The sequence below is a fragment of the Temnothorax longispinosus genome, chromosome 5 (assembly GCF_030848805.1).
Source record: "Temnothorax longispinosus isolate EJ_2023e chromosome 5, Tlon_JGU_v1, whole genome shotgun sequence".
Taxonomy (NCBI): domain Eukaryota; kingdom Metazoa; phylum Arthropoda; class Insecta; order Hymenoptera; family Formicidae; genus Temnothorax; species Temnothorax longispinosus.
Window position 1 is genome coordinate 21,194,776 of NC_092362.1, and position 25,260 is coordinate 21,220,035.

A 25,260-nucleotide genomic window follows, 5' to 3' on the forward strand; every position below is an offset into this window, starting at 1 on the left:
TTGCTGAACGTATTTAAGAAGAAAAAAAAACCGGCCGACAGAAACGGAGAAGAGTGAAAGCAATAGAGCACGAAGGTTCTAGCGCCTGGTTTATGTAAAACGGCATTCCGCGCGATGGTGTCTGCTCAATCTTTATCCAAAGGAGTTATATAGAGTTGTTGGGAGTCGCGCCTTCTTCAGAAGGTAATGCACGCTGTTCCTCTTCCTCGGCGCTCCTTCGTCATCGACCCGCTTCTGCACCTTTGAGTCTCTCGCAGAATCTCTTCGCTTGGCCTTGTTGCACGCGCGCGCTCACGCGCGTGTACGCGTGCATACGTGTCACGTGCGTGCACATCGTATTCTCGCACGCGTTCTCGAGTGTTTGTCCAGAGAACACTCCACCCGGTATTCCATCGGGTATTCGCCGGCCGGCTTTTACATCGCGCCTGCAGCGTTATCGAAACGTAGCGAAACGCGGCCGAAGAGAGCGCACCGCGGTCAAGCCGTAACTCAGCCGCTACGCGCGGATGGCCTATCCTGATGAAGATATCCCTGGAAAGAGGCACGAAGTGCGCAACCTAAGATCGCATCGTATCGCCGGCCCCGGGTACCTGCTCTGCAACAGGTCGGGAATAATGAAAATGACTTCTCTTACAATTAGCATAAAACTCAAAATAGCGACGCGTTATCTCGCGGAAAGCAAAAGAAGAAGAGAAATAATATTGGTGGTAGTTGCGTAAAATGAGTTGGGAAGATACATAAAACTAATGAAGATAGTAATTATCTCTATCCAGCTGTAATTACAATTAATGCCTATTTAACGTCTGATAAATACATATTATCAGTAATGGGTCGATATAAGAAGTTGTTATCAATGAGACATTCATTATATCTAGATCTATAACTACAAAATTAAGTTGGACAACTATAGGAAATGAAACAAAACCAAATTATAGGAAATAAATTTCGTGAAAATTATATCACGCGCATATCCTACGTTGTTAGGCACGATCAAATTCAATCGAGCGCTCGCATTACTATCCTTCACGCTGTAATCTCAATAATAACACGTTTTGCTTATGCTCAAATATACTCCAAGTGCAAAGGATTAAGTTTCAATTACTCGAAGCAGGTTTCGTTCGGCGTGAGCATCGGATTTGCGGCAGCGCGGAAGGTGATTAAATACGAAGAGAGACATTATTACTCGCAGCATCTCCGACCTTGATTGCTCGGTTTTATGACGCTACGAGCGGATAAGCGCGTTTATGTGTATATGAGCGGAAAAATCGTATGCTCTCGATTCGTTGAAGAGCTCGGAGAGCATCGTCGTCTCTGGCCCGAGCCCGAGAGTCCCGCTCTCATACGCACGAAGGCGTGTCGAAAAAAAAAAGTTTTAGATTACGCGCCGAGTGCAACTTTAGTGGCATCGTAAACCGGTATCTTTACCACTCGACACCCACGCGTTGACGCACTATCCTAGAGCGATCTGCCTATCAACTAGCGTGAAAACTCGGTTTAACACTGGCGTGCGCTCGCTACGCCTTTCATGACAAGGCACCGTGGCCTCGGCCTTACCTGCTCGTTGCCGCTTCCACATTATGTACAAACTCTCCATGATCGAACTGCAGCTTTTGAACGCGGCCAAAGGCTACAAAAGCAATCGCGGATCGATTGCATTAGGTTATTTCAATTACATTATTCCATTACGTTACTCCTATTTTTGTATTTGTAATTCGCTTAAAATTGTTGTGTGGTACGATAATAATAATAGAGATAATAATAATAAAATTGACTAGATATCGAAAAAAATTGTCTTATCAAACGTCCTTTGATAAGACAGAGAACTTACCCTAGACAGATTTTCCTTATATCATGATAAAATGTTTCTAAAATATTTCCAGGAAACGTTGAAGTTTAAGTTTCCGAATAAAATTTGCTGAAAGCACGTGGGATCAATACCAAATTCCAATGTGTCAACCGAAAGAGGAACACCTGCTGCATCGAGATCGCGCGCTCTCTAAAAGACGTATTCGGGAGAAAGAACTCGTTTTCCCCGGTATGCACGAGATCGAATTTTTCGTTGTATCGGGGTAGAGAATAAATGGAGCCGATGGCGATGTTTGTACGACAGAAATCTCACAGGAAATCCTATTTTTCGTCCGCGGATTCACGAGATTCGACAATGAGTCGTCGATCTCGTCTATGCTCGAAGCGCAACTAAACTCCATTTAAAGTCTCGTCAACCTACGATCGGGAATAGTGCCGCCCATAAGATTGGTCAATGGACATCCGGTCCTTTTGCACAGGTGGATGTTTGCGTGTTCCTTCCTTTCCTTCAGATTCCTTTGGAATTCAATTGTACAAACATAGTTTCTATCTACCTACACTTTAACTGTTTGATTACACAACATATGCGGTACATTTAAATTTAGAAACGTACAATATTTTTTAATATAAAAATAACATATTTGCTTTATTGTTATATATAAACAGTTAACACCAGAATTTCTTGTATACAAATACACATTTCGTATTTATATCGAAGCAGCCAAGAAAGCAGCCGAGGAAGCAGCTTCGTGTCGAGAAAAAACAAATCATCTAATATCGGACACGGTGCTAATGCATTGGTTCTACGTTCGCGTTTTCGGCGCGTGGACCGTCTGTCGGGGGGATAGAGGTTTTACCGAGCGCACGGTGTGTGCCCCATAAGGTGCAGCAAGGCGCGTGGTCCGCGTTTCACGGTTTACCGAAAAATTAGCCATTAATTTACGCCGCGGAGCCGGTGGGTGTGCCGAGCACGTGTAATGAATAGCCCGTGCGGCGAGCGAGGCCCACATGGTGCGTTTTCCGGGAGGATTATCATGGCTTTCAAGCACCTTGGGGGAAACGTGTCAGGCAATCCATATTGGAGAATGCGGGGCGTTTAATTATAACTATACATTACAGGAAAGAAGACGTGTTGCGCGTGTGTATTCCAGAAAGCCGACATTCCTTTCTCTAGGAAAGAAAAAATAATAGAAGCTGGTTTTTAATTATTGAATTCGCGCGCACGTGGGAGATTGTTTATTATTTGAAAACCAGAGATAGTATAATATAATTAGTTAGATCATACGTTGATAAAACGCGAGTAATTATATTGCACGAGTTAAATTTGTTTTCTTTTATTAAGAATAAAATTTATATGCAACCGTGAAGCGAGATAATTTTAAGATAACCGTAGTCATAACATATAGCAACCAGCTGGCACGACAAGAGTGTGTCATGGAAATCGATTTTAACGCGCGACTCGCGAGCAACGCGTTCTCATGGCTACGCAAATATTCCGAACGTCTTTTTCTCGCACTTTACGCTCCCGCCGCATTCCCGACTCGAAAATGATGCGCGCAGCGGATCCGCCGATCCGGATACCGGATCGATAACAAAGGATTGATGGAATCCGTATCGTCACGGCTCAGAAATCGATTTGAGATTCATGCGCCCGGCGACGACGTCCACCAGGCGGCCGAAGAAGCGCAAGTCGCAGCATCTAGCGCCGAGAAAAACCGGGCTCGCCAACGGCAGCTCGATTGTGCTGTCGAGAGTGTTTTACGGGCGGGATACCACGGTTAATAAAGCTCGCTCGTATCCCCCCTCTCGCTCTGATCCCGGTTTCCACGTAGTCGAGCGGATCATCGCCGGAGCGTTCGGCCGCCTCGTAAGTTTCATCGTAATTATTAATTTTTACGAGGTGGGTAAGATAGGTAGGTAGGTAGGTAGATAGGTAGGCAGTCAGGCAGGCACACCTCGGTGCAAGGCGCTGCAGGTGCGATAGAGATCTCCCTCTCCTTCTCGCGGCCGCGCCGGGACCACCGGCGCACGTCCCTGAAGAAACCACCTCGTTCGCGGCCCCCATTACCCCGCTCGTTCCATTAGCCATCGGCGCGAGCGAACGCGCGCGGCAAGACCTCGCGCGGCCTACGAGATAACCCCTCTGTCGGCGCAGCGAAATATTTTAATTCCCGGCGAATGGAAACGCCTCGTTCTCTCGCCTCGCCGGCGCTAACTTATCCGCCCCGTGTTGGCGCGGAGACGCCGGGGCTGTCGCCGTGCGTGAACCAAATTATGATTTTTTTTTTACGCGCGGCAGTCGAGACGTGACGGCGGAGGGCTTTTCATAAATTATTGACGCGATATAATCCGTGGTAGCGAAGTCGCAAAGATCCAGTAATAATTAACCAAGTTTCGCACTTGTGAGAAAAATTCTTTTTGAATCTTCTGTGTCGTTAAATCGTCTCGCGTAACGAGTCGCGCGAATTAGAGGCGTTTACGGGGTGACTGGTTGATAGACGCGCGCGCTTATCGGTCGTTTCTCACGGCAAACGACCGCAATTATCCATGATAGTGCCGCTGGGAAGAAGTTATGGAGATACTTAGTCCGAGTTAATTAATTACACCGCTCCTTCATCGCCGTAAATTGGCCAAGTGCTATGGCGTTGCAAAAACTATTACGATTTCCTGCGATTCACGCTGCGGATTTATCACTTACATTTTAATGGGGCTTGGAGATAAGATACGAATGATGCTGCGCTATTATACCAAAATTGCAATAAATACTGGGTCTAAAAGAGACTAAGATTGGGGAGTAAGCGAGATTGAAATTAACATAGCACATCCCGCCTCTGTCTACCTCTTACATCTTTCATCGCTCGAAGCGAGCTTGAAGCTATCCCTCGCGTATTGCGCAATGAAAGATCTCCGCGTCCGAATTCGCTAACTACTAAAAATCATTTAACGATCGGCGCTGCGCGCCCGGCGGCGCCAGGCAATCGCAATCCTCGAAACGATCGCATAATTCCACCGCGAATCGTCGAGCATAATCCGCTAGTAATAATCCCCGCGGCGGCTTTTAACGAGCACTTTGACCGCGCGGCTCCGCGAACTGCCCGTCCGTCGCTCGCCGCCGAAACGGAGCCCCGGTCGCGGGGCTGCTCTCGATTTCCGCGCGCGGACTCTTAAGCCGATGATGCCGCGGCGTCGTTGCGGCCCCGCGGACGGCACTTAAGCGAGAAAAAGGCGATCGTAAGTACAGCCTCTCGCGGCCGCGCGCGGTTACGTGTCCGCTTCGGCGTTTACTACTTACTGGCCGAATAGGCCACCCACCGCGCGCATCTTATCCGAGATCTCGCTCCGCCGCGCCGCGCCGCGCCGCGCGAGAGCAGAGATACGCGCGAGCGTTATGAGTCGTCGGTACTCATCCCTAGTGATGGGATCAAGCGTCGTCTCGGCTGGCGTCGATTTTTGGCACGACCGAGACCGTTGTTCTGACGAACAGGCAGTCAAAAGTTCAAAACACGAAGCTCATTCTCATTCCTCCTGAGATTGTTTAAACACTAATAATGTAAAAGAGCCTAAAATCTAAACTTTTGTATTGTTTTCTAAAGATTTGTCTTTGTCGTTAGAATTACGTTATATAAAATATTTCTTAGACGCTGTATATTTTTACGAAATAAATAAACGAGAGATATTTTTTGACACATGTATGTTACACATTTTGATTTTAAATTGATTGAAAATTTGGAGACAGTAATTGGATCGAGCCCATCACTACTAATCCCGCAGCTAGTGTCCGGTCGACTTCTCAGGTTCCATATCCTGTTCGGAGCGTACGAGAGGATCCCTACGTGCATTGTTTATCCTGTGGGAGGTTGCGGGATGATACGGCGTAGCCGTCTCGTAAGCGTTGCGCAATAACATCCCGCAGCATCGCGTCTGGTCCTAAGCTCGTCGTTTTATGCTGGTTGTAAGGTCCTCTGATCGCCGATGCGAGTGGCTCTTTCGAGCAATGGCTGGGAGGTATCTATGGGCGCAGGTAGGTTCGCGCATAGCGAGGAACTTTAAACGGGGAAAGAGAAACCTTTGCTCCTTTCGAGAGGAGCAGCTTGAGATTGCTGACTTTCGTTTATTCACGTCCGGATGCTTCAGTCTCCGAAGTGTTCTTATTACTAGAATACGAGGAATTTACTTGAGTAATGCTACGCTCTTTACGGTGAAAAAAGTAAATCTTGTAGAAACATTCCTTTATACGCTGGTTCTCCCATAGGAAATGTTCTCCAAGTTCGCAATACTTTTGCCGTCTACGTTTAATGTATTACATTACTATGTGCTTAGAAAAAAAAGACAAAATCATTTATAAACTATATGAATGAGTTTTTTTTATCCGGCAATTATCATCCGCAATTATACGCCTCCATTATATTTTATTATATTTTATCCTATTATATCTATCTCGCATAATTACTATAATTCTATGTAGATACGAAAAACGTCCACCGCGAGTGCAGCAGAGTGCAGCGGAGCGACCGATCGAGCCGTGGTTTGCAAGTAATAACGATAAATATCGCGCGATTGAGTCTTTTAGTAGGGTGAAGTGAACGTTAAGTGCATTCCTCGCTCGGAATCGTCTCATGAAGATTCGAGAGATGCGCTACCTGCTCTTCGCGGACTCTTCTTTGCGACGCCCCTCCCCCACGTCTCCCCCTCGTACTCGCGCAACCTGCTCATCCCAAGGCTTACATCATCGGCGTTCTACATATCGCTCGCTGCCCGGTTACCCGAGATCGGTGCGGGTAAATAGAACCCGGGCACAGGACGCGGTATATAATTAGAGGAGATTTAGCGGGCTGTCGGGTGCACCTGTGAGAAGGAGATTACCCTCTCGAGGCGCGCGGTGGGTTCGTACGCTTTAGGTACTCCAGACGGAGGAACAAAATGGCCAGGCGTAGGCGAGTGTCCGGTTCCCTTTGTGTTCGCTACCTGTCTTAAGACATCCCCCTCACGTTGTTCTCGTCTCCTTCTTTTTCCTTGCGCTTGCGTATTTACGAAGAGGAAACGGACCAGGGTGATGGGGGCGGTGGGAACGGGGGGTTGGGGGGGGACGCCAGATCCTTTGATAGCACAGCATTCCTGCGCATTCGTCAGACATTTGATAGCTTCACGTGGGAGCCGCGGAATTCTTCGTGGTGGCTATCTCCGTCCCTTTCCCTCCCTTTTTCTCGACCTCTCTCCCTCGTTCGGTTTCACGGTGCGCGTTTGGGTGTCAGGTACACGTTTCGTGGCCATCGATGCCCCTCGATATGTCCCCTGCAGAATCTCGCTTCTGCGTGTTTCTAACGTCACCGACCAAGTCATGTCTGGCCGCGCTATCCCTCTTCGTGGATTCCGCGATAGCTGTGAACATTCTTCGCGGGATGTTCCTCGCGCGCCGCGTCGTTTTACTACTGGAATCGCTTTAAAGATAGCTTCGATGATGCCAATATATTCCTCTTGTCGAGAAATGCGTCGCATTCCACGTAGTAGAGAAGTGTGTAAAACGATATATCGTGTTAAGTACTACGCTGGAATATATATTGAAACAACTTGCTAAACGAAAATCATGAAAATATTGCAGCATTTAGAAGATAATAAACATTGAACGATTATCAACATGAACGTTGAGTCAATCTGTTTAGAATATTCAATCAAAGTATGTATTATTGTATAATGATAACATTTCTAGTTTCAGCGAGCGCAACTTTGTCGTTATATTATGATCGATGGATCGACCGCTGCAAAATATTAAATTAAACAGCAAGGCAAAATCGAGCCGAGCGAGCTGAGTAAGCGTCACGTTCTGCGATCGCGCTGTTAAGTTATCATACAGGTAGTCCAATAATTTCCGCGCGCCGTGATTGCCGCGAGAGCGAAAGCGTCGTCGGAGCCGCGCCGCGCGCGCACGGCGTCGTAAAATCAAGTTTAATAATCCAGCGCTGCCTTTTAATAAATAATTAATGACTTCTTCGCGCGGCTCGGCGGTTTTCCGTTGTGCGTACCGCGAAAGTTATCGCGTACATCGTCGGGCGCGCCGCGCATCCGTCAGATCCTTCGAACGAGGACGAAGGGGGCTGAACGGGCCAGTGCGCGGGGCAACCACTAGAGGATTTGCATAGCCGACCATCGTGCCGCGCGACATATGCTGGCTTGACCGCGCGAGCTTGCCATGCTTATACGCGCGCGACTACCACGTTTTGCGCTGGTGGACAAGCGCGCGGAACGCATAAATAGAGGCGCACGCATAATGCACGTAATATATTTGTAGATCGCCGTGATACCAACGGCGCGCGGCGTGCCGTACCGGTGTGACCGTCGGCCGCCCCACGCCAGGCCCGAGCCTCGGGGGACCGACGGCCGAGCTCTCTGCCCCCGGTGCCCCATCACCCTTCTCGCGCCAACGACCTGCCCACGGAGGCACCGCGATGAGGTGCGCCATGTGCTGGGAGACGACATATGGGCACGCGTCCAAGATCTGATAAAGTTGGCCGCTTCAATTGACTGCAATCATAGGGGTTAGATATATTAACTCGCGGGGATTCTCGCGCGCCGCGTGGTCTGCACTCTTCTCCGGGAATTTTCACGTAACGAGAGCCTGCAATTGACGGCTCTATCGGGGATCTCCGGATTGCTATCAAGTTGGAAGATTGCGATTGGTCGCTCTGAAAAGTAGGCGACAGTCTCGACGAAGCCTCATAAAATTAAATACATAAATCCGTTTGCTTACTGTATTTGGAGATGAAAACGTAAGAAGTCAAGAAATAATTAAGGTGTTCAATTCATTAATCAGTAATTTGTTTTATACTACTATATATTACCTTTGGAAATAATTGTAATAAATAAATAGAACTATATCCACAAGTAAGGGGGCAACCCGAAAAACACCCGAAACACTTCTTCTATTATATTAGGAAATTTTGATGAACATATGGACGTAACGTAATCATGGAAGGATTGGTTGTCACATTGATTTGTGGGAATTTCGGCTAACAAGGACCTGCAGATGACAACTTTATCGCATCATCGGGAGTCAAATCACTTGTGGGCAAAGCAGCAAAAGCACATTCAATTGCAATTGATTGACAAGCTGTTCAATACTACATATAAAATAAAAGATATAACATTATCGTGTGCGTTATCTAGACTTTTGATCCAAAGATAATTCAATATTGTGATCATCTCTCTTAACGCACCAATAGTTCCGAATGCAAAACAATTAATTCGCTAGCACAACTAAACGCCATAACGCTGACGTAACACAAAGATCTCGTCGATAATTCGCAAAAGATCGATCTATTGAACTGAAATAAAGGCTCCATAGTTTCGCGACGTTATTTACTTGTCATTGCTGCAAAAGGTTTCGTGTTCTCCTTCGTAACGACTTCGTGATGGGCTGTGAGCAACACGTCTTCATTAAGCGGCTGAAAGAACCTCTTTCATTGTCTAAACGAGCCACAGAAAACCGGTTGATCGATCAATTGCCCGAGACACGCGCGTCATCGTCAGAGTGCCATAGGCAAGAGAAAGACCTCGATTCGATTCATTAGAATCAATTTCATGCCCAATATGGTAGCGCCGGCTGCTCCTTGTTTTTCACAAATTAATCGACTGGCAATTACCGCGTTAGAAGCAACGCAGAGCACCATACGAGCGTTTTTCGCGTCAGTTGGCATCGTGTGTACAGCATGTTGCGACAACACGACATCGTGACGACAGTTCGCGTTTTTGTTCGTTGAAAAAAACAGACGGCGCTGTGAGGGTATAAAAAAACTCCGGCATTTTTTCTCGATTTAGCGCGTTATACAAATTTAGGGGAATTATCTCTGTTTATGAAAAGAAACTGGCTATCTGTTTGGCTAATTGCAAGCCAAATTAATTATTTTAATTAAATTAAATTTACTTTTGTCTAACAATTATTAGCGATAAGAATATTTTAATTAAATTTTATGTTATATGCTCTGAAGATATCTTCTATGGAATTTATGTAATGTTATTAAAAAATAATATTAAATGTCATTATTAATAAGTGAAACGACAATAATGACTGAGAAGTATATACGATTCTTTAGCATAAAATTTTTAATCTTGCTAAAGATTGACAGCTAAACCCTTCTTCTCGAAATGTATTCAGAAAAATTAGTCGTGACCTTTCATTTGACAAAATAATTTTTTCTTCGATCGCGTATTCCATTAGAATTTTGGCCGATGGCGAAATAAGTTTCTTGATTCTCACAACGCGGCGAGTCCGCCGAGATAAAAAAAAAGAAAGAGAAGATTTGGTTCTCGCCCGGAGGCTAACGCAGGTTTCACACAATTCTAGTGCAACCCCGAGATATCTCCATATTTTCCCAACGAACCAAAACACTTTCAAACAAACCTTCTATACGAGACGACGGGGTCCGCGACAGGAGAAAGAAAAACTGCGACACTCGCCCCGAGGAAATAAGAAAAATCCTATAGTTCGAGATCTGAGAGACGTTGCGATCGGCATCAGCTCACGACAGGTACGGACAAAGCACCTTGCATTGTATCTCTCGTCAAACCCTCGGGGCTAGTGGATCCCAGATACCAGTCGTAACGAGATTATTGTAAGCGTTGAGCCATAGAGAATGGCTATGAACTCACAATGAAGATCCCAGAACGAATCACATTCCCTAAATGCAGTTGCCAAACTCGTGTATGTGAGATTCTTTCGAGGAATCTCAGCTTCTGATTTCCTCAAAGCACTTGGGAGATGAAATATCAGATATAATGATATAAAGGAGTAAGGAAGCAAGGCAGCTTTAATTATAACATTACTTCTTTCGCTGATGCAAAGTAAAAGTGAACGATCGTATTAATTAACTCGACAATTATATGTATATACGCATATATACATATATATGTATATACATATGTATATATAATTGTTTTCTGCATTGACGTGAAAAATATCTTTAATATCAAGAAATATTTTTAACAATAAGAAACTTATTTTTCGCTCGTTTGAAACAAAGGCTATAATGAGAAGTAAGACCATTATACGAGCATTAATAGATGTTACGGACAATTTATATTATATCTAATTTTTATATGTATTATTGTAACACAATATATTCCAACTATTCACTGTGCTCCGATCACAGCCGGACTTAAAACACAGTTATCATTAGAACGTTAAAAAACCCTTCCATCCCCCCATAATTAAATTGACACAATTTAATTATTTAAAAAACTGTAAAGAATTTATTGCAAAAAATATCACCTCAGCCAGGATTCGAACCTGGAACCTCCCTCATTCCGTGTAGGGCGTCGTACCAATTCGACCACCGAGGCATGTGGTAATAATTCTTTACAGTTTTTTAAATAATTAAATCGTATCGATTTAATTGTGGGGGGATGGAAGGGTTTTTTAACGTTCTAAAGATAACTGTGTTTTAAGTCCGGCTGTGATCGGAGCACAGTGAATAGTTGGAATATATATGTGTTACAATAATACACATAAAAATGAGATATAATATAAATTTTTCGTAACATCTATTAATACTCGTATAATGGTCTTACTTCTCATTATAAATATTTTTAAATTTTTATTAGCTCACTTTTCCTATTTATATTCTTATTCTGTTATTATCAACTAATACAAAATATTAACTTAAATGTATTTAATATTTTTTAAATATAATTATCTTAGTTAATTATAAATGCTTATGTTACCTGTAATGTACTGATTGTGAGTTGGAAGTTGTACTAACAGCGCAGAGTGCATGGTTCGTTGAAAGTATACGGAAAGAGAGAAATAAACAAATATTTCGCAGAAAGAGATAATTCGGGCATTTATGCTTTTATCCCTTCCATAATTATTTTCTTTCTAATCTAAACTCTTTATTTCATTGACCTGAAACTGGAAATTCCGCTTTTATCACAGACAATCTTGATAAATAAATAAATCAAAAATAAATCCACTCTATCTATCATAAACTGGATTACTTCCCGGATTCCTCTTCATATTTTTATTGAGGAGAGATAATGATTGATCATAATCAGATAACGATAATATAAACAGTTTATCTACTGAATGATCCATCATAATTGAATTATAGCTTAATTGATTGAAGCTGAAAAAATGTTTTATTGTTATTATTTAAATAACTTTTATATTTAATTAGCATGTTAAAAAAAACATGACTTAAACAATATTGAAACAAATAACAAATAAGAAGAAAAAATAATTTCTAATTAATAATATTTTTTATCATTGTTATATTCGTTGTTTTTTGTTAAATTTAATTTATTTCAAAGTTACGACCATTATCAGAATAATTAAAATATCCTTTATTAATTTTAATATGCATTTCTTAACATTATTGTCTTAGCGGATGTTCTTGTTTGACTTATTGATGAGCACTTTTTTCTAAAAAAAAGTAAAGATTGATTGAGGTAAGTAAATTAAGTAATTAAACTTTAAATATAAAATGTAATTATGTAAATAAAAAAATGTAAAGATAAAATAAATTTTTTCTCTTTATGTAAATAAGTGAACTCTGTGAACTTATACATTTACACATTTTATATCAGTGTATTTAATTTTATAGAAGCCATTTCGCAGAATTTGTATAGATTTTGTTATATTGACAATATATATACAATATGTAGGACTAGTAGCATTGTTCGTTAAAATTAACTGCGACGTACTATTTGACTCAACAATGATATCAATATAATTAAGTCGTCAGACTGCGTCTACAGTAAATCTATCTTATCGTAAACGTATTATGAATTTTCATAGATTACAATGGATTATCAGTGCAGCGTTATCATTGATCGTTCGGATATCATATCGGAATGCATCATATTCGGATGAATGCACTCCATAACGAGTATAAAATGCAGTCAATTCGTTGGTTTGACATCAATCAGCGAAATGTTTCCCAAAGCAATCGTATTCTTTGCTCTCCTAGCAGTGGCGGTCGCCAGCGCCGGTAAGTCAATTTTCTTGATTTATACAACACATATAATTTGGGATAAACCCATTAAGTTACATTTAAAAAATAATCACTAAAACAACACAAAATACAAAATGCATCGTTAAGTAAGAGCAATATTTAATTTTTATTGTATTATTACAAATTTTTCTAATCATATATTTCATAGAACTATCTTTGTTGTGTTACGCTCAACTTCTTCTGGCGAAAATATATTTGTTAAAATATTATTAATTTAAATTTTAGTGAGACCCCGAGTCGGTCTTCAGATGCCGATCTTGCCGCATTTTTCACCTCAGATAGTCGGAGGTGAAGAGGCACCGGAAGGTGCTTACCCATACATAGTTTCCCTTGACTTCTTCTCCCAGCACTTCTGCGCCGGATCCATTTTGAACGAGCGCTGGATCATAACTGCAGCGCACTGCGTTCAAGCAGTTCCTTCTGTAAATTATATTAGCGTCAAGGCTGGAAAGCACCATATTCTACGAAATGAGCCCGATGAACAGACGGTCGAAGTTTCTGAAGGTTATGTACATGAAAAATATGGGGGGTAAGTAAAACGTTGAAAAGCAATAAGTACGAACAATTAGTTTTTATTCGGATTAATGTTCGTTTAACGTCGCGTAAATGAGTCACGGTCGGTCTCGCTCCGCGCGTACTTGACGCGTGAACACTATCGTGTCTCTTGATATATTTGTATTTATAATTGTATAACTGTATTTATAATTGACTTGTAATTGTGTATATTAGCAATCTAGAATATAATGTTTCTTGCATCAATAATCAGCAGTTCTATTTATAGAATAAATATAATAATTAAAATTACTAATAATGACGCAGCATATTGGTAATTCGGTTATCACTTAATATTTACGATTAGAAAAACTTTATATCAGATAAGTCATGAAACACGGAAAACCTATATCTCAGATAAGCGATGATGCACGAAATAAATCTCAGGATCTGTTATGTTTCATATATAAAAAACATTTCCGTCAACTCTATAGATTATTATTATTTTTCCACTAATACTACAATTCTTCTAGTATTAGTTTAAACACAATTACCTTTAAAGGTTTGTAACTGATAAATATATAATTTTATATTTGTATCAAAGTATATATTTTCTAATTTTCAGTGGTGTTGGTCCATATGACATTGGTCTGCTTAAACTTGCGTCCCCATTGAAATTGACAAAGCGAGTACAAGCCATCGAGTTGGCAGCACCAGAAAGTGAACCATCGGGAGAGGCATGGCTTGCTGGATGGGGCTCCACCTCGAGTAGCCATTTCCCGGAAATGCCAGAAATACTCCAGCATGTTCAGAAGGAGTACGTCGATCGCGCTATTTGTCACGAATCCGTCGAGCGCTTGACTGGATCTTCTCCCGTTCATGAAACCAATGTCTGCACTGATGGGCCATTTGACGAGAAAATCTCCGCATGCAGTGTAAGTTCCAGACGTTCAATAAATTTAATAAATCACCGTAGCAGCAGCATCGCCTTACTAATCAAAATCTTTAATACACTTTTAGGGTGACTCCGGTGGCCCTCTAATCTCGTACAATGGACAAAAGCCGGTGCTCACTGGAATAGTATCTTGGGGTATTATGCCATGCGGTTATCCAGGCGCGCCATCCGTGTACACCAGGGTGTCCAAATTCAATGATTGGATTGCGCAGAAAATCAGTGGTTATTAATGACGGCAATATTGACGACGTATCATTGTATACTGATGACGACTTATTATATATTATATTATTCAACATTAAATAAATATGCAGCATAAATGAACAATGATGTTTTTTATCCCCGCACTAAATCAATGAAAAATGGCTTTCGGTCAAATTGGCTGAATTTTTAATATGTTTTAGTTTAAGGCATGCTTAATAAAATATCTAATGTAATTATACGAAGGAGCAAGGAGGCAACGCTGCTTTAATTATAACATTACTTCTTTCGCTGATATAAAGTAAAAGTGAACGATCGTATTAATTTACTCGACAATTATATAATCAGATATTCAAATCAATGCATTTCTGTGATCATACGTACTTAAATATTAAATATATAATCAGAACACGGTCATATTTAACTGTGTAGAACATGAGATATTTCCTTTCTATTATACGCAGTACCATTCGAACAAATAGGTCTGTACCCCCTGTGTAAGCCCCCTTAACAGTAAATACTTTACATATTACGGATCATTTGCGCGACCCAATTAGCGCTCTCGCATAAGCTAAGTAATACGCGAGCGTTATTGCGGAATCTTAAATCAGCCGTTCCGTGCATATGCGTGCCAATCCTAGTAATTAATAAATTTGTAGCCGGACAAGCGACCACCCACTACCAGGGTCTCCCTCTCAGAGTTTCGTAACCATAAACGGCACTTTCGTATACGCGCGCGTTGAATTAGCGGAGTACCGTAGTGCAATGCAGCAGCGACCCGCTGACCAGGTAAGAACGCGCGGTCTACCTGCTCGATCGCTCTCAGCGGGAGGTCCGGGCACCATAATTCCGCCTTCGCCTTCGCCTCTGGCGTCATTACGAGATGCGTGGTGCGCGTTACACCGGCGGCTACCAGGCGACTCGTTGGACATAATCATGACGAGTCTTTTCTATCTCCTCACCATCGTCCACCTGACTTCTCGGAGGCAGATGACACCTTAAAAGCGAAGCCCAACGCAGGGGGTGACTCCTTCTGCCGATTCGTCAGGTAGAAAGATACCTGCGCGTCTGCTTTTAGTCGTTGTCGGTGCCTGATGTCACTTGCCTCTACGCTTCGAGCAGATGAGTCACTAATGAGAACGAGCTGTGGCAGGATCGGCCGGGCGAAGAGCAGAAGCTTAGAGTATTACCATTCGACGAGGCTTATCTCGATCTCGCGATCGTCTCGGTCAGTGGCGGGTGCGTCATCTGCTGATGGCGATTAATTAGTCGCCCGTGGAGGCCGCGCCGATCTATGAACATCATTACTTGACGATTCAACTTGGATAGATCTCGAATGTATAGCTTCCTGTATCGCCTACAGCAATATCTTATCTTAAAATAACGTCTCGCGGAATTATCAAATTTTATACAAGGTACAGTAAAGTATAAATTTTTATCATACAGTTATTTCAATAAATTGATCAAAATTACTTACACAGAAACTATTATTCTAAAATAGATGGGATAAATGTGAGATTTTATTGTTTGAGAATTGAGACTTAGTATGTGCAATATATTTTGATTAAAATATATTATCTCTGCAGCGTATAGAAAGAGGACCACCATTTTTTTACCGACAAATTGACAGCGTTACTTTCGCCTGTTGGCTTGCATGCTGCATCCGTATGATGTAAAAAAATCGCGGGAGGCACGACGTGCCAAAGTGCGACATCATCGTAACGATAACGAGTACTCGCGCGACGAGAGCGACACGATCAAAAGCCCAACGTCGCTCGTCCATCCGTCGCCTCGCCGTGTATAGGTTCCGTCCGGTTGAACCCTTGCATGTCCAATTAATTCAATGAGTGAATCAGGCCCCATTCCACCGCCTGGCTCGTATGTAACGTTTTAATGATACTCCCCTGTCTCTCGGCCAGATGACTCCCGATGGCTATCTGCCCCTGACCGTCGGGCGGCACACCCCTATGGACGACCCCCTGGCATCGCGCACGTGCCGCGTAGAAAAAAAAACCACATGTGACGGAATATACGCGCTGGCTCATTACGATATGTCGGATGCTTCTTCCGGCAGTTCCGGCAGGTACGACACGGGCGTTTCGTAACATTTGTTCCTAGCTATAGTCGACACGTCATTTTCTGCTCAGAAATCTAAGGGTGTTTAGAATTCGCATTTACCGTTTACCATCTCTGCTGTAGTGAAAGTAATCCTTTTATAGACTAACTTTCACCTATGCGAGATTAATATCCTATTTCCAGAACTTTGATCTGGCCGATGCGATGCTGACTTTTCCCAAAGAACTCTGAAGAATCTTCCCGATGTTACAATTTTAAAGACAATTCTTAGCAACTAAATTAAAAAACTAAGCTTTGAAGATAATAAATATTAACTTCACTTTTAATACAAAAATAAATAATAAATATATCATGGAAGGACATAAACCAAATTTATCCTCGAATGAAAAACACATTTTTTCGAAGAAAGATGTGTTTATCGGAAAGAGATAACTCGCATATTGACGATGCAACGAAGAACGTCACGATTCTGTCAGCGACACTAATTGAGAATAACGTACATCTTTGTGTGCCGCGACGACGGCGGCGATGTTCTTTGAGGCCTGATGTGAGAAGACACTTAGGGTGGGCGTACTTACTAGAATCTCGTTGCTGGGACGCGAGATTATACGCACGCCCGTTACACTTCGCGAGAAAGAGGGAAGAAGAGAGGACGTTCAGGGCAAGAGTAAGAGGAGTGTTAAAGCGAGAACGGACCACGTATGAGCAGCGTATAGTGCGTACGTCTCGTGGGATACATACTACCCTGGGATGTTGGAATTATTGCCCCGTGGGCCGGCGACTGAGCCGCAAATGGGACAGGTTGTTTCGCGTTGGTGGAAACGGACGATAAATCGCGGAAATTAAATCGCTGCTATCGCTTGTCGATAGCCGTCTGGCACGGACAACGGTACGAGTCGCAGCGGCCACAAAGGCGAAGTGATCGTCTCGTTTCATTATAAACGAGTTATAATTTGATATATGATGATCCTGCGGATATGCTTTCCGTAATTCCAGGGCATTCAAACACGTTGACGAATGGCCAGATAAAAAAAAAGTTATTCTTAACAATATAAAACTTTCATCTTCATAGTTCCGCAAAATATAATTTGGACGGCAAAGAAAAATTTCTTTTAGTAGAAATTAGGAAATACAGTAAATAGTTAATTAATTAATTAATTATTAACTAAAAATTAAAATTTGAAGAAAATTAGCAAATCACGCAAAATTATAATTACAGAGCGCATTTATTAATTACAGAATTTTTATTAATTCATGAAATCGTTCGGGCGATCCTTAGCTTCACGTCACACGCAATCGCTGACGACAATAGCCGTTGTTCGCTCCTGAAGAACACTCCCGTCTTGAGGAGGATCGTGTTTGAAGTAAGGCACCGTAATGCCCGAGCGAGCGGCGGCCGGAACGCCCGGCGGCCACGAAGATCCCATCGCATAAGGTACACCGGGCATAGCGTGCGGAGTAAATGTTCCAATCGTCGTCGTGCCCTGTCCACAAATTATTCCTCGTGTTCTGCACGATGCGCAGCACGAGCTCGGCGCACACGCGCGCATCGTCCCCGAGTACGTGCGCACGTACGAGAGTTCACGGCTCCGCTCCGCCGCGGCGGCGGTGGCGGCGACGGCGGCGGCGGCGGCGGGTGCAGCAACTCTTCCGCTCATTCCGAGAACCGAGTATCTCGTCTGCGTTCTCGTAGAGAGACTCCAGCGTCTTGTCTCGTATGCCACGATCGACCTAGCCGGAGACTCTTCGATACTCCTCCCTTTCACCCCCCGAGTCTCAGGGCGCTGTATTCCGAACGACCAGTCGGCACGGACAACGGTAGAAACGGCTTCGAGAAAGAGAAGTCGCACGAACGCGAGGAGGAGAACGACGGCGGAGAACGGTAGCACGTGTGGCTACATCGATTCGTTTCTCGTCTTCTTGCGGCGAAGTAGTTAAGACGTTTCTTCTTCCCCCGGGGGCTGGCGTCGTGACGTGAACGGCTCGTTCCGAGTCGAGCTCTGTTATTATTATCTGCTTGCACTGTTAACGCGCGCGATTGTCCCGAGGGGTTTAACAGGCAAAAAAGGACGATGCGCAGGCAGAATAAAACGATAGAGAGAAAAAGAATGAGCTGTTGACAATGAAAAGCAGGAGAGAGAAGAGTACTAACGTTATAGTATCCGCTTTATTTAGACGAGAATTATCGCAAGAATTATAATGCTCTCAAATTATATAATATTATATAGTAAATTAATGTTGCCAACTTTGTTAAAAGTTAGCATCTTGAATTACAAGAGTTAACGAAGCTGATGAATAAAGGACACAATCGAGCGAACGGTAGCGGGTAGAGCGTTCGACGGTCTATTTTCTTCGAGCGGGCGATAGTCAAAGTGCTCTCGTTTGTTTCTCGTTTCGAGTCGTGTCGTTCGCGTCGTGAGGAGCTCAGGCGAGCAACGCCTATCTCTCATCTGCCGTCCACCTGTATTCCTCGTATTGTCAGCACGTGGAATCCCGTGGAAATTAACGATTGACCCCCGCAAGAGTCTGGCGCTTATCTGGCTCGCTCCATCGCGGCCGTGGAGAGAACGTTGCGGCCGCGGTTGCGGGCTCCCATGCGCGCGATCGCAGATATGGCGGCGGCGGCAACGACGGCGGTGGAGGAGGCTGTGCGGTCGAATAAGTATATCGCCGACTGACGCATTTACAGCGCGGATACAGGATACTCGAGGCTTGAAAGCGAAATGGAAATTGCGAGATGCGAGCATGGATAGGCACCGGACGTACGGCAACCGATGTACATTTATCGCCATTAATGCTGTTGCGGCTGAAAATTTGCTTCTTCGAAAATTGAATATTACACGAAAACTTGTCCTCTCCTCGCCTCGTCTTCTTCCAGTGTATCCGCCGAATTAGTCACGTCAATGTCAAATTGGCCACGTGAATCGCGCTACCTCTTTCAGCGGTTGCACAATACGCGGGAAAAACAATGCAGGACACAATACAGAATAGAGAGTGACTAGGAGCATTTCAAGAGCCGCATTAGCCGCGATCGATTGAAACGCACAAAAAGCAGGTGCTTCTTCTCGGTCTCTAGCAGCGAGCGAAACAGTTTCTTTGAGAGAATGAAGCCGGTGCGAATCGCCGGAACGAATAGAGCCGACAGGTTCTAGATCCTCTCCTTTCTTGGCCCCCATCGTTCTTACCACGACTCTGACGTTTCAATTAAATTCAAGGCCCGATTCCGTCTTCAAGCGAACTCCGTTAGCGATGCAAATAGAAGGAAAGTGATAATTGTGCAGGCGCGCTTCTCTAGAAACTTAATATCTTATTCTTGATCATAAACTCACTCGCACTTAATATATTGTAATTAAATTTCAATGAAAAATTTTATTCTTTTTTTAACGCAAGATATTTTAGTGATATATTTTTTATTCTCATCAATAAAGTACACCAATAAGATAATATAATAAGATAATATATAAGATTATATAATATATAAAAATAATACTGTGCGAATTTAAATATATGTTGCGAGATATAAATACAATGCGTTATTATAAGAATAATATTTTTTCGAGTGCACGATTTACTAACGATACGTTGCATCTCTCTCGGAAGTGCAACAGTCCCCGGGAACATTATGCTTTCCTTGCTTTATCGGACAGTTATCTTGAAAAAGAGATGTCCCAAAGAGCAGTTATGTGCCCCCCGGGTAGAAAAAAATAAAGATTAATAGTATTACTGCCGCACGTGCGAAAATAATGACGTGAAAGTTGAAACCGAATGACAGCACAAAATCTGAAATCGTTATCAGATGAAAACGTATCGTTCTTAGAAACTTTTAAAAGATAATACACAAAAATTATGGCAAAATTTACTGTATATAATACATCATGCATGCAAAGCGGCAGGGAAGATATTTCAAATTAGACCCAATTTAATAATGCTATTAATTGAAATTTATGATTACTAGTGAGTTCTGCACAATAGTTCTATCTATAGCTTTGAGATCCGTAGACACCTGCTCGCTGATACAAACAGCTTCAGGGCCTGCAGACGTCTCGTAGAAAAACGAAATCATCGTAGAACCGCGCCCATGCCGAGCGCGACAACCCGTTAAACCCACTCTGGACTGCGTCCAGATATCATCGCGAATGCTAAACAGAACAGAGGGGGCTCCACGCTCGTCCTTCTTCTCGTCGCCCGTAACTTTTGCTCGATACGCCACGTCGACCCCACCCGCGAGGATGGGCGATCGTTTGACGGCGTACACGTGGCAAATCGATCGCGATAGCGTATACGGGGGAAGTCTTCGTCGATTTATGACGCATGAAATTCTCTCACTGGTGGAAGGTCGGTCGAAAAGAATTCAGGAAACAAAAGGATACATTGATTCGAAGTGTTTTGTCATTGCGCGCGCACTGATAACGCGCTACATCCTGGCACGTTGAAGCATTGTACTCTGCACGCTGATTTGAATTTATAAGCGCCGATGCGTCGTTGCTCGTTTGAGAACGTCTATTGTGCGGCAGATCGGGGGGCGTTGTTTCAACGCGTAGACAAACGTCGTTTCCCTCGGGACCTCGAACTTCGATTGAAACATAATTTACGGGGTCAGGAGAGATCGAAGTTTACGTTAAAACGAGTTACTTGCAATGTTGAACTTTGAACTTACAATACATTTTCCATAATTTGTACAAATCAATTAAATATAAATAGTTACATATAATATTATAGATAATAATTTTTTTGAAATAATTATCGGAGCAATTCAATAAATATTGTCTAAAAAGAAACATATATATTTTTTAGGAAAGGACTGTTTGCAGAAAGTTTGCCGTAAATTCTACGGGCGTGGTCTAAATTGTCCATGACCGCCGTTTATTTTCCCCGCGTCCATCTCGGGTTCTCGCCGTATCTCTCCGCGCCTATCCGGCACGGTTATTTGCAGGAAGGAGGTCGGAGGAAGCGTTTATATAAAGAGAGACGATCGTCATCGCGCATTGAGAGTATAGGTATAGGTAGGTGCCCCGTACGTGGGCAAGTCAGGAAACGAGGGCACTCGAGGATATCAGAGAGGATACCAAGTAGACCTCCCTCCTACCCCTCTTTTATTAATAGGGACAATCCAACGTCTGTCACGGGACAATGGTCAGGACTACGCCCAGCATATCGGCCTCGTATATGCTGAAGTCGCGGTGTATTGGATCGGCGTATGTGTTCACGGATCCGTAGGTCGTAAGTTCGTGCGGGTTCGAATCGGTACGTGTTTCGAGGTGGCACACACGTGTCCCGCACCTCCGCGACTCGACCTCGAAGACTCGTACATATAATGCCCGGGGAAGAGGCATTCGGTGCATCCACCGTGCAAACGGGCCAACTAACTTCTCGGGCCCTGCGCGCTCGTGCCACGAGTCCATGACAGAAGGCACTCCTACGTGCGAAGCGGCCTCTTCCTCTTTTTCTTCGCGACCGATATATCTTCGCTACCACGTGTTTCACCATTAGCGACGCGTTACGCCTCTTTAAAGTAACATTAGTGTTGACGCGATGTGTTGCGGGGAAAATTTCATAAATTATATTCTAACGTAGCCCAATAATTCCTGAATAAACTTCCATTGTTACGCTTCTATTTTTTAATTATTAGAGCTAAAATTTAGATTCAATGAAAAATAACAAGTTGCTTAAAAAGACTGGCTTGATTTAATTTACTTGAAATTAAAAATAGACATCGCGCGACTTAATAGCTGAAATATTTGCAATCAGTAGTAGCACCGATCTCTTTACTATGCAAACGATCCAACTAACTTCTGTGTCCTTCGGGCTCGTGTCATGACATCGTACGAAGGAAGTCCCCCTTCTCTGTCTCAAGAAGGTTCTTACATATTCAGGAACCTTCTTCCATGGAACCCGATAACTGCCCGCGAGGTCACGCGTCGAAGCACCAAGCGGACCGATCGACTCGCCGATCCGGTCGGAGCCCTCTCTCGTGAGCTTATATATAAACGGTCGTTCCAGTGCAATCGGCATACTCTCGTATGCACAGTGACGATTCCGTCGCGCGACAACTGCGCTTTCGAAGCGTTGCGCGATGCTGCATTCTCGAGCAGAGTAATAACAATAAAAGAGTTTTAAATTATGTCATATTGCAATGTATAAATATAATAATCTCTAATTACAATCATTAATATCAATAAAACTTTTTGTTATATCTCGCCGAAACTTTTTTAATTGCCAAAGGTAATGATTTATCTATGTTACACCTGCATGTACACTAATTATCGCATTTATTTTATTCTCTAGCGTAATTTTAATTAATACCATAATTAATACAAGTAAAAATAAGTAAAATAAGTAAATAAAATAAATTAATTGCCTCGCTCCCCTCACGACCACCTCACCAACCACCTCTAAAGAACTTTATTTCACGCCGGTAAAGCGTATCGGGCAGGATGATAAATTTCGATTAAGCTCGGTTAACCATTAGCTCGCAATTTTCTGCGCCCTACAAATTAATTTTCTCGGTTATAACCGGAATCTCGTCGGGTACAAGATACACGCGACTCGTGGAGCCGGTCGTAAGAAACGTATGGGCGTCGCTGATTTCTAACGCTCGGTCTTTAATATTCGATCATCCAGAAAAAAAAAGAAAGGAGGGTAGAGATATGTCTGTGGCGAACGCTTATCGGATATCGGCGAACATTTTCACCACAAAACGCTTGGACATCGTCATATTTTCGTACTGCGCCGTGACGAGGTACCGTGTTGAGTTTTTGGCAGCAGCTTGTGCTGGGATAAGGACGTTTTTATCGCGGTGACACGTTTATAAAATTCTCGAGGATCGAGGATCGCTCCATTGAGCCCCGGCAAGGCTATCGGAAAATTCAGACCGAGCGCCGCACGCGCGCAAGCCAAGCGCATGGCTCCATGTCGCGGCATCTTTGTCGGCGGGGCCGGTTCTCCATCATCGCTCTGCCGATAGGAAGAGGGATGCGCGAACCCGACACAGCCGTATGAGGAAAGAGAGACAGAAAGAGCGAGAAAGAGAGATACCTGCGTGGCGTTCGTAGACTCGACCGAGAGACGAACCTGCTCGGCTCTTACCGGTCGAGGCGCTCATATATTAATTAGTACGAGAAGTCCGAGTTATTATTGGCTCGAAATTAATAGACCTCTCCGCGGATAAATAATCCGTGGCCTCCTACCTTCTCGGACCCGTACAGACCGTTCCGCACGCCAAAGAGATGAAGGAGGACGGCGCGAGGACCGGAACGGTCGACATGCGCGACGTGTTTATTGGCGCGGACTCGACGAGTTCCTCTTTGTCGAACAAGTACGGGCAATTAGTTTCGTTCGGATTTGTGTTTTACGTCGTCGCGTCACCACCGGATGACGAGTATTAACGAGCGGGGCACGCGCGCGTTACGCAAAAAGCGCAATGAGGATGAAGCGCGCGACGCAAGCGGGTGAAACTTCGTAATATTTGTATTGCAAATTTAAATATATTACCGTCGCTTTTGTGCGCGACATGTATGTATCTGGACGCAGCAGGATATTAAAAAACAAAAACGAATGGTGAACGTATCATTTGTTAAAACGTAAACGAATGGGGGAATCGAGAGTCGATACTCTTCGGACGATGCTAGACGTACATTTATCGCCATCGTTCGGCAAATCGCGAGCGAAATATCGAATTTATGGCGCGCCCAGAATTGAACGATGCCTAACCATTGTATCGCCATCAAGATCTACTAGACTTGCCGGCTCGTCGAGTCGTTTGTAAGGCTATTGTCGGACTTGACAAATGTTTTTCCATCCAAACGCATACGCTTACACGATGTTATTACGAAGCCCCCATAATGCGAGCTGTAATTTATGAAACCACGCCTGATTTCACCACAAATACGGACGCGTAACAATGTAAAAAATTAGTAAATAAAAACGGACAGTTACCGAAGAAAAGATCCGTGATCATCCGAAGCTAACACAATCAATGCTACCTTCATTAATTTCCCCTGTTAATACCGAGAAGGCTATAACGCGATTCATATAAATCTCGCAAGATCATCGCGTGTATGTGTGTATGTGTCAAAGTGTTAAGTACAAATATCTCTGTCTGTGTCTTCGCAATCATAAATCATAGTCCACAAGCAGGACCAATTCCAGCTGTCATATATAAGACACCCTTTCCTCTCGCTATCTGAAAGTCCCGAAGAGCCCTCCACGCGAAACGACAAAAAAAAAGAGACGAGTTCTTCGGGGCCTTTTGAGAATCTAGCCGCAGGTTGCGCAGGTTGCCCCGGATCCTTTCCGAGCGTGCTGCCGGCTTCAGGGTGGTCTCGAGGCCTCAGCGCGGGAGTAACGGGCGACACGGGCAACGTGCTTCGCATCATATATCCCTTCCACCCAGCGCACCCACTCCGGTGTGCCCTTCCATCCCCCTCGCCCGGCATCATAACCGTCTAACAAATGGCCGACAGATTAGAACTAGAAACGGTACGCGCGCACCGTGTCCCCCTCGGGCCCCGCCGCCTCCCCCGGACCCCTTCGTCGGAGAAGCTGCGAGCGTCGGTGCCTTTCATGAAACTGAATCTCGTGGGGGCCCTCGTCCATCCCCCGCCTCCCCCTTCCCGACGTGCAACCAGCCAAGATAACAGGGCAATAATTCAAGAACTTCACGATACCAGAACTCTTGGGAGTCCTCACCGTGAAAGATTAGTCACGGACGTGTCCAGGATTGCGTCC

At 43.8% G+C, this 25,260-nt stretch overlaps 1 protein-coding gene across 2 annotated transcripts; it reads left to right on the top strand.

Annotated features, from left to right (window-relative positions):
- Positions 1 to 12,145: 12,145 nt before the first annotated feature.
- Positions 12,146 to 14,577, top strand: LOC139813010 (lectizyme-like). 2 transcript variants are annotated; one of them, XM_071778244.1, is made up of 5 exons: positions 12,146 to 12,243; positions 12,593 to 12,785; positions 13,035 to 13,338; positions 13,927 to 14,236; positions 14,322 to 14,577. In XM_071778244.1, exons 2-5 carry the CDS (start codon positions 12,668 to 12,670, stop codon positions 14,484 to 14,486), a joined length of 897 nt encoding a protein of 298 aa, XP_071634345.1. In that variant the 5' UTR covers positions 12,146 to 12,243; positions 12,593 to 12,667; the 3' UTR covers positions 14,487 to 14,577. The 2 variants fall into 2 exon arrangements, with proteins under 2 accessions (XP_071634345.1, XP_071634346.1); XM_071778245.1 differs by lacking the exon at positions 12,146 to 12,243 and having other exon boundaries at positions 12,454 to 12,785.
- Positions 14,578 to 25,260: the final 10,683 nt, after the last annotated feature.